The sequence below is a fragment of the Sycon ciliatum genome, chromosome 4, assembly GCF_964019385.1.
Source record: "Sycon ciliatum chromosome 4, ocSycCili1.1, whole genome shotgun sequence".
NCBI lineage: Eukaryota > Metazoa > Porifera > Calcarea > Leucosolenida > Sycettidae > Sycon > Sycon ciliatum.
In genome coordinates, this window is record NC_088646.1 from 26084443 (window position 1) to 26093019 (window position 8577).

General features: G+C 44.9%; 3 protein-coding genes across 3 annotated transcripts in view; 1 reads left to right on the top strand and 2 right to left on the bottom strand.

Moving 5' to 3' along the window:
- LOC135815312 (TBC1 domain family member 22A-like) overlaps positions 1-1759 on the bottom strand; it is a 7935-nt gene extending 6176 nt beyond the window's left edge. Inside the window, exons 1-2 of the mRNA XM_065328589.1 lie at positions 1334-1759; positions 114-176 (exon numbers count right to left, since the gene is read on the bottom strand). Of these exons, the coding sequence (XP_065184661.1) occupies positions 114-176; positions 1334-1446 (176 nt within the window). The 5' untranslated portion in view covers positions 1447-1759. The remainder of the gene's footprint in view (positions 1-113; positions 177-1333) is intronic.
- Positions 1760-2331: 572 nt separating this feature from the next.
- On the top strand, positions 2332-4184 carry LOC135815313 (zinc finger protein 330 homolog). The gene has a single exon (XM_065328590.1). It carries the CDS (start codon positions 2624-2626, stop codon positions 3578-3580), a length of 957 nt encoding a protein of 318 aa, XP_065184662.1. The 5' UTR covers positions 2332-2623; the 3' UTR covers positions 3581-4184.
- Positions 4185-7902: 3718 nt separating this feature from the next.
- On the bottom strand, positions 7903-8247 carry LOC135813484 (small ribosomal subunit protein eS25-like). Its single transcript, XM_065326577.1, has one exon. The coding sequence runs from the start codon at positions 8245-8247 to the stop codon at positions 7903-7905; it is 345 nt and encodes a 114-aa protein (XP_065182649.1).
- Between the last annotated feature and the right edge of the window lie 330 nt (positions 8248-8577).

Sequence of the window (8577 nt, forward strand, 5' to 3'; positions counted from 1 at the left end):
GCGGTCTGGAAATCAGGACATGGTGCAAGGGCAAGAATGATGCAGTTGAATTGACCGATGCCGTACAGCCTTGCATGAACAAGGACCATTCACACAAGCACAACTTTACTCACGATGAAACAGCATCGATAGGAGCATTGAGAGGTGGGTGCTGAGCGCCAAACACTGGCTTCACCCTAGCACAAGCAAATACAAAACAAGAAATGAGAGAAATCAGCATTACCGTAAACTGATGTTCGGAAGGTGTTGATTTCTAGTATTAATGTTCTCTACTTTTGCGAGAAAAGAGATACAGAAATCGATACATAATTATACTGTTGCTATTGAGCGTTGAGAATGAGTGAGAATCGTTACCTTCGGTACATGTAAACCAGTCAATTTTGGGAAATCGTTATATATGCGCCTCGTTAGAACAATGGCTTTTTACAGTATGCGCATATTTACTCGGCAAACGTTTCCCAGCGTTAACTCGCTGGTTCTGAGGAACCGGGGAATTTAGTGGTGTGGATATTGGTCAGTTTACAGCATAACGTTACACAGACCACCGCACTGTCGGATATCAACAGGTATCATGGAACAAGTTAGTTGTCCGTTACCTGCACTGCATAAGCCTATGCAGAGAGGAATGCAACAATCAAACCAAGGTTGTTTACTTGCAGGCCACCAATCATTGCCAAGCAATGCAATAGCAGCATTCATACGAGTACTATTTATCACCGTGCGCTGGGCGTACACACAACTGCATGCTTGAATGGTTCGTCCCAGGCCGATATATTCTATGAGCGGCACGCTACCGTACATGCACAGGTGTATGATTGTATCATGGATATTAGTACCCAGGACCAGGCACCACATGCCATGCATGCTACACTGTGGCCAGTGGATTCGTGTACAGCACACAGAGGAGTTCGGAACATGAACAAAAGCTGCGAAGTACAATAAAACATCCACACTCATTCTAAACATGTCAGCAACTGGTGTGGTCTGAGAACCATTAAAAAAACCATTGGCCACTGGATCTAGATCTACCAGACACCCGTGGTCTCTTCTAATAGCCCATACTGGGCCATAGCTAGAAGTGCCTGCATCAAAATCCATTCACAATAACGCTGGACTTCATTTTCGTCTCCTGTTCAACATATTAAACAGTTCACAAACAGCCAGCGTATTTTTGATGAAGAGCACATTCATTGAAGCCCTACGGTCTACGCTTAGATAATACTGGTACTAATACTATTACTTGAAGCTACTGAAGCTTAAAAACCGACCGCGTTCAAGATACGATTTGAAAAATGCAATTGTACCAAACAAAATAATTATAGAAATTACTCACGATCCTGGTGCTGGAAGGCGTCCACCCCCACCTCTCTTCCAGAATGATTTGCCCTGCGACTGCGGCGTCGACCCAAATCCCATCATCTTCTTAGACGATGAAGATTCGGCCATAACGCTGCAGGGCCCCCAACACGCAGCTATTGCGGCGGTTGTTTGAAAACTCACTAAAATTGGTTTCACGTCAAAACGACAATGTTGTCATCTGCACTGAACTGAAGTCGTCATTAGAAAACTACAACTAGACAAAGGGGTAAAATCTCATCGATGGCAGATATATTCAGAACTGCACTATTACTTTAGAGATCTGGTTAGCTGACATAAAGTTCAAGGCTACTGTGGTGAAGTCTGACTTGTGAAGGAAACAGGACCGGTCATGGATGACACACCAGCTTCGGCAACAAACTCACACATGCACACACACACACACGTCTCACACACATAAACAGGCACATGTGCACAGTCAGTTCGTCGTCGTTCACTGGTAGATCTACGATCGATCAGTGCATCCAGGCCAGCCACACCAGGGAGCCCTACACATAGTGACATACTGGAATGTGTGGGGCTCCCTGGTCCACAGTCCACACCCGAATCGCCAGGATCACCCCATGCCATGGCATGGGCCATGTTGGCATGTAGATCTACCCACTTCCACTACAGCAAGTACAACAGACTCGTCCGGGTACTCCCTGATAATGATTTCACTTTATCATCCGTGGCATACCCGGGCAAATGAGGCAAAGATTTACGAAAACTCAAAACATGAAGCCGTTTCCAAGTGGTTTTCGGTATTCACATATGGCAAGCCGGGCTGAGGTGATTCTGGTAAATCTACACTACATCATGTATACAGCTTTCTTTCTTGACGCTGATTTCTCCATGGCAACGAAATGGCGTCAACACGTACGTACCAGCGCTGCTGCACAGCCATGCCATACCAGATCAGCGCGAGCTAGATCGATCGAGTGAGCTCGAACTCGTACATAATATATTATTTTCTCAAAACTAACTTGAAAAGCGAAACACTGAAAGGTAAAAAAACAAAAGTAAAAGCAAGCTCTCATTAGCTCAACTCAGCTGTGGAAAGAAAGCAATCAATTACTTTGTAGCTTGCGACCATAAAGTGTATTCTGCTGAAGCTGCTGGAGATCATCCCCGATCGAAGTCTGATTTCGTGAGACATTTTGCATGGGTTGACTTCTGTTTCTCTGTGGGTTTCCTGTGTCGACGACCGATTGCACTGCACTGAGTATTTTAGGACTGTCGTTGTGTGTAATTGGAGCATCTCGCCATGCCTAAGAAGAAGTCCGGAGCTCGTAAGAAGGCCGAGAAGCGAGCCGTGAGACAGAAAGCTATGCGTCAGGTCGAAAAAGACATCGGCTTGATGCCATGCAATTCATCCATGGAGTGTGAAAAGTGCAACAACAGGCAGAAGAATCGGGCTATATGTTACTTTTGCAATTCCGTGAATAAACTACCAGTATGTGGTCACTGTGGCAAACAAAAATGCATGGGTGGTGACTGTGTTGTAAAGCACACCAGCTTCGCAACTGGCCTGGCTATGGCTGGAGCTATCTGCGACTTTTGTGAGACGTTCATCTGCCACAGCCGCAAATGTCTCTCCACACATGCCTGCCAGTGCCCCCTGACAGATGCTGTGTGCTTTGAGTGTGAGCGGGGTGTTTGGGAGCAGGGCGGCCGCTACTTCAAGTGCTCCTTTTGCCGAGTGTTTGTTTGCGAGGATGACCAGTTTGAGCACCAAGCAAGCTGCCAGAAACTCGACGCAGAGAACTATAAGTGTGCGTCCTGCAATCGACTTGGACAGTACAGCTGCCTGCGTTGCAAGGTGGCATATTGTGAGGATCATGTGCGTCGAAAAGGCGTCAAGTATGCACGCGGTGCCGCACTGCCGTGTCCCAAATGTGGCCAGGACACTCAGGAGACGAAGGACTTGAGCATGTCGACACGAACACACGAGTTTGGACGTCAGCGTGGGGGCGATGAAGACGGTGGCACGCAGTACTACTACAGCGACGCGTATGCGAAAGCAATGGAAGGTGGAGGTGCAAGTGGAGGTGGTGGGTATGACGGCGGTGGTGCAGGCTATGAGTATGCGGATGACGATGATTACGAGTATGATGAAGATGATGATGAGGATGATGACGAGGAGGAGGACGATGAGGATGAGGATGAGGCAGATGCTGAGGAAAAATCAGTACTGGCATCCATGGCAAAAGTTAAGATGTGAAGCATGCAAGCTTTACCCTATGGGTTGACATGTACTACTCCCACTGTATACTACAATGGACCTATGACTACCGTCGTCTGACAATGAGAATCTCAGACCAACTGCAACTATAGTACTGGGTGTTTGATGGCAGCGCTCTGGTCTGCACCTGTGTTGGGAGATCTGTCACAGTTTCAATACCCGGTCGTGGTGCCCTCGTCTAAGAGAGAGGTCAACCTCTCCTTGCAGCAAGCCGTGGTCAACTCTAGTCTCCATTCAGCACAGCACCAGAAGAGCATGGCTCAAGAGTACAGAACAAGTTCACGCCATTATACTCTTGCTGTGATCATGTCGCATAGCGACACTAGCCACGGTGATATCAAACACTCATGTGTTTGTCTTTAACTTTGTGATATCCGTCCTTTGTTTTAAATTTCTGAACCCCAGTTTCATGACACGCACCCTCTCATCCATGAAAAAATAACTTGTAACGACTTACGTTATGTATATGGCTTTGCCTGGTGTGTGACTCATCCACCTCGCAGGCCATTCGCCGTGGTTTGATATTTCAGAGACTTACTCATATTTCTCCATGATACTTTCTTGATAAAGCCATTCAACAGAAGGCCTCTCGTAGCATGCAAAAAAAGTGTGCATGCGATCCTGTTCGAATTGCTTCTAAGAACGTGCTATGAGGACGCAATCAGATTGCTCGAAGATAAGAACGTCCCAGCCTGCCCTTTTGGAAATTACGTTCTTGGGTGCAACTATGCTGTAGGTATAACCGACCCAGGGAGCTCTACACAATATACGTGCATGTGTAGAGCTCCCAGTTACAACCAGGGAGTAGTGAAATAGTACTACTTGCAAAGCACCAATCCCTGGTCACAACCACCATGAACTAAAATAATTACTTTCACGCGGATAGATTTATGCAGGAACATACATGTTCCAAGCTAGGAGTCCATAGGCTAGCCCTTGCGGATTTGACTTTTCTGCCCGTTTACTTCAGCTGCAATGATTTTACGCATAAATGGGAGACTTGAAGTGCTGTGCCCATATTATATGACGCATCCCCCTTCCCAATATGACTGCACTCTCTTGGACCATCATCCTTCAGTGCGACGGACCCTACAATAGGCGGTCAGCCTTTTGGGTCATCCTAATAGCTAAGGCCATGTAAAATATATTGATCGTTTATCGTCAGATTTTCCCAAGAAATCGGGGTGGGCGGGAGGGTTTTAATTTTAATTTTTTATTAGCATGTTTGGCTGTAGGGTAGGTGTTCGCAACCTCAGCAGTAGATCAGGCATGCCTTTTTCTTCGCTTTTCTTTTTTTTTGAAGCCATTTTGGCACAGAGTGAGATAAATCCATCATCATGCATGTGATGCAGATGAATCGTCAGCCATGAATAATTAACGCCTTGCAAGACTGAAGGTTCTAATAATGAAAAGTGGAACAACCAACGTTACGTAGGAAAAACGAAGGAAACCAGGCAGCTGATAATCATATTCATTTTTCAAGCCCATACTGGTTTGGTTCAGTCTGTGGACTTCACCGTCAAAACTCTACGGCCATGCTGATTAGAGGCCGCAGACCGCAGTACATACAGTACTTTACCAGTACTAAAAAAAATAAATAATTCGGCTGGGAGGGTGACAATTTGGGGCGGGCGCGGGCGATAAACAATCCATTTTTTACTTGGCCTAATAAAGTAATTATTACTATTAGTACTCAGTCTCGAAGAGAAAGCCTTTGGAAGCAGTTTGTGGCTATGCTACTAAATTCAATGTTGGCAGAGTTGCTTATTTGTAACAAGAAAAATAATAAGGTCCCTTGTAGCTCAGTCATTTATTCTTGTTACTTCGAAGTAGTACTCTTGACATCCACAGCTTTGTACTTGGTATTATATAACCCAAGAACAGTTACTAGTTCAAAACTAGTATTAGATAAACCTTGTTATAGTTTACGCATTATTGTTAGATTGACAGCATGAAACCAGGTGGATCGGAGGACACTGTGTTCGGAAACAGTGACCTTACTACTGTACAACCTTCCGCGGTTGGCAGCCCCGGTCCCTGCGGACCATTTGAACCATATGGGTGTTGAACCCGGTTCTAACCCTCATTATGCTAGGGGGGTTGGAGACGACTCCTTGCAGAAGTATTAGTTGGAAGAAAAGAAGTTGAGGTTTAACTAGCTACAGGACTACCAGGACAACATCCAGGAGCGATCAAAGAATACACGACGGACGTAAGGAGTAGTCTCCAACCCCCCCCCCCCCCCCACACACACACACACAGTGTCCTCCACCTTGTTTCATGCTATCAATCTAACAATAAGCTTTGTACTTGTAACAGTGAAATGTTAGCCACTGTAGCTGGGCGCTCTTCACACAGGATGCATGGCCATATTCAACAAACAGGCAACGTGCACCAAGACAGAAAACTAAACTCCCCAGAGCAAGGAACATCAGTTGCCACACACGTGCCTTCCCTTCAAGGGAACTGAATACCAGTCAAACACTGGCATTGTGATCAAGGGCGTTACCTAAACATGAGTCTTAGTATACATCAACAACAGAGCACTCGAACAAACATACTAAAAAAGTAAAGCAATTTTAAAAGCAAAAGTTGAATGACAAAACATCCTGTTGTAGCTTAGGAAGAGTTCATGTAACCGAACATTTCGTTGTAGTTTCTGAAAGGTTATACAGATAAGAATCAACTATCAAGTACATAAAGCATGTCTATGAAAAAACAATTAACATAATATAAAATATGTACAAACTGGAGACACCTCCTTTGAAGAACTGAGTTGTATTTTTATAAGAGAATTGCAGCACCAACATAACACCATGCAGAAGGAAGGAATCACTAAGGAATGAAACAGTGAACACATAATGAACACATCGTTTCAATCCCATGTTCACAGAAGTAGTGTTTTTGCATGCACTGTGCTAGAAGAAAAGGCATGAACGTGTCTGGCAACTGATATACCTTGCCTTAAAAGGGAGAGAATATTCTTAGTTTGCAGTACACATGGTACATGCATGCTGTACATGTACATCGTAGAGACAATACTGCTTTTCTTTTCCAGTTTGTACCAGGGTAATCTTCAGCACACAATACATTGTATATCGCCAGTGATTCCCTACAACAGAGTGAACAGGCAACCTGCAGCCACCACACAATCATATCCTGTGCAGAACATTACTATGATGATACGGCATATCTGCAATCTGATTCTGCCCTGCAATGTTGACTTGCGTTCAGCACACTGTTGAATACTGTAAGACATGTAAATCTAACGAGCAAGTAAATCTAACGTTCCAACGAGTGACATTTCATTTCTTCTGTTGAGGCTGTAATGCCTCATGTGTGTTATGTGCGGATACGCATGAAGAATGCAAAATCATCTTCCCGTTAACCTATGAATGTTGGACAATCGTTAAATTTGCGACTCGTTATAATAACATGTCTTACTGTTAAGTTACAGTACATTTTTAGTTTTTTAGTTTCACATTTTTTCTATACTCGCATTCCGAGAGACCAAGAAGAATCTTTCCACTTCTGTGAGATGTGATCATGTCGCTTACACATGCATTAGAATTACAGATGCAGCTACTGAAGGTGGAGGATAGATGCTAAGATCGGATCCACCAACTGGAGGCCCAAGGCCGCAATCCCAGCTGCTGCTTTTTTTTGGACTCTAGCTTGATTAAGGGCATGCTCGATTGGTAAGGATAGGGATCGGGATCCAGATCTCAGATCCGTCGGATCCTTCAGAGTCAACTGGACACTTTTTTGAGCCTTGACTGTTGCCATGTTGACGAAGTAATAAAAAGTCGTACTCACCGCGCCAGTTGTACAAAAGGTCAGCAAGCTCTATCTCGATCCACGTGTGCGTACCACAATGTGTACAAAAACGAGTTTTACCCGCCATATACGCACAAAGGTCACATTTGGATCCGGTCAACCCTGCTCCCCGAGGTGGGTTGACTGGATCCAAATCCGAAGGATCCGGATTCGACCAATCGAAAGGGTGCGAATCCAGTGGATCGGGATCCCGATCCTACCAAACGAACATGCCCTAAAGTACATGCTATGCGCTAGGAATTCATCCCATTTTCAAAATATATATAAATTGCAAAATTTATGAATGCAATGTTCTTGAAAATACATAAAATATAATTGTCTACATCATGCCATTCAGTGTTAGACTGTTAGTACTCGCCATTTCAAACAGGCCTAACCCAGACACTTACGTTCACATACGCCATCCACACAGAAAGGGTACAATAAGAAGTTGGTGAAATCCACAGTTTTATTTTAGAAATCGCCTACTCAGATTCCTTTGTAGCACGAGTATAGATAACTTGGCGGTGATGGGACGATACGACCTTGATCAAGCCCTTGTCTTCCATCTCCCTGCAAGCACGCCTTGCCAACGATCCACGAATCTTCAGACGTTCTGACACAACAGCAGGAGTGATCAGCTTGTAGCTGGGAACTTCTTTGTACAATTTATCGTACGTGGCCTTGTCGAACAAAACCAAATTGTTCAGCTTGTCACGGACTTTTCCCTTGGACCACTTCTTCTTCTTGGCCTTTCCAGAGCCAGTCGGCTTCGCCTTCTGGGACTTGGCGGGCGTCTTACTGCCCTTCGCGGGCTGCTTAGGAGGCATGATGGCTTGATTTCTAAATCATAAGAAATGGAAACAATTTACTGTTCCATTCGCCATTCAGGTGCTGAGAAAGGAAGCTTCATGGCTCACATCGCATGCGCATATTTGGGTGATCAAAAAAATCGTACACCACCATTTTGAAAATCACATCAGGAATGCCGGCCCAAACTCGGTTTGACCTGCTGCTGCTTCCTGATCGGAAACTTTATGACACCCATTCCAGCCGATTTTTACTCATTTTTCCTGGTTGCCAGAGTAGGTTTCCCAGGTGGCATTCAAATTGGGGATTCCCCGTCCAGCGCCTCCACGCAGTGCCATGACAACTGATTT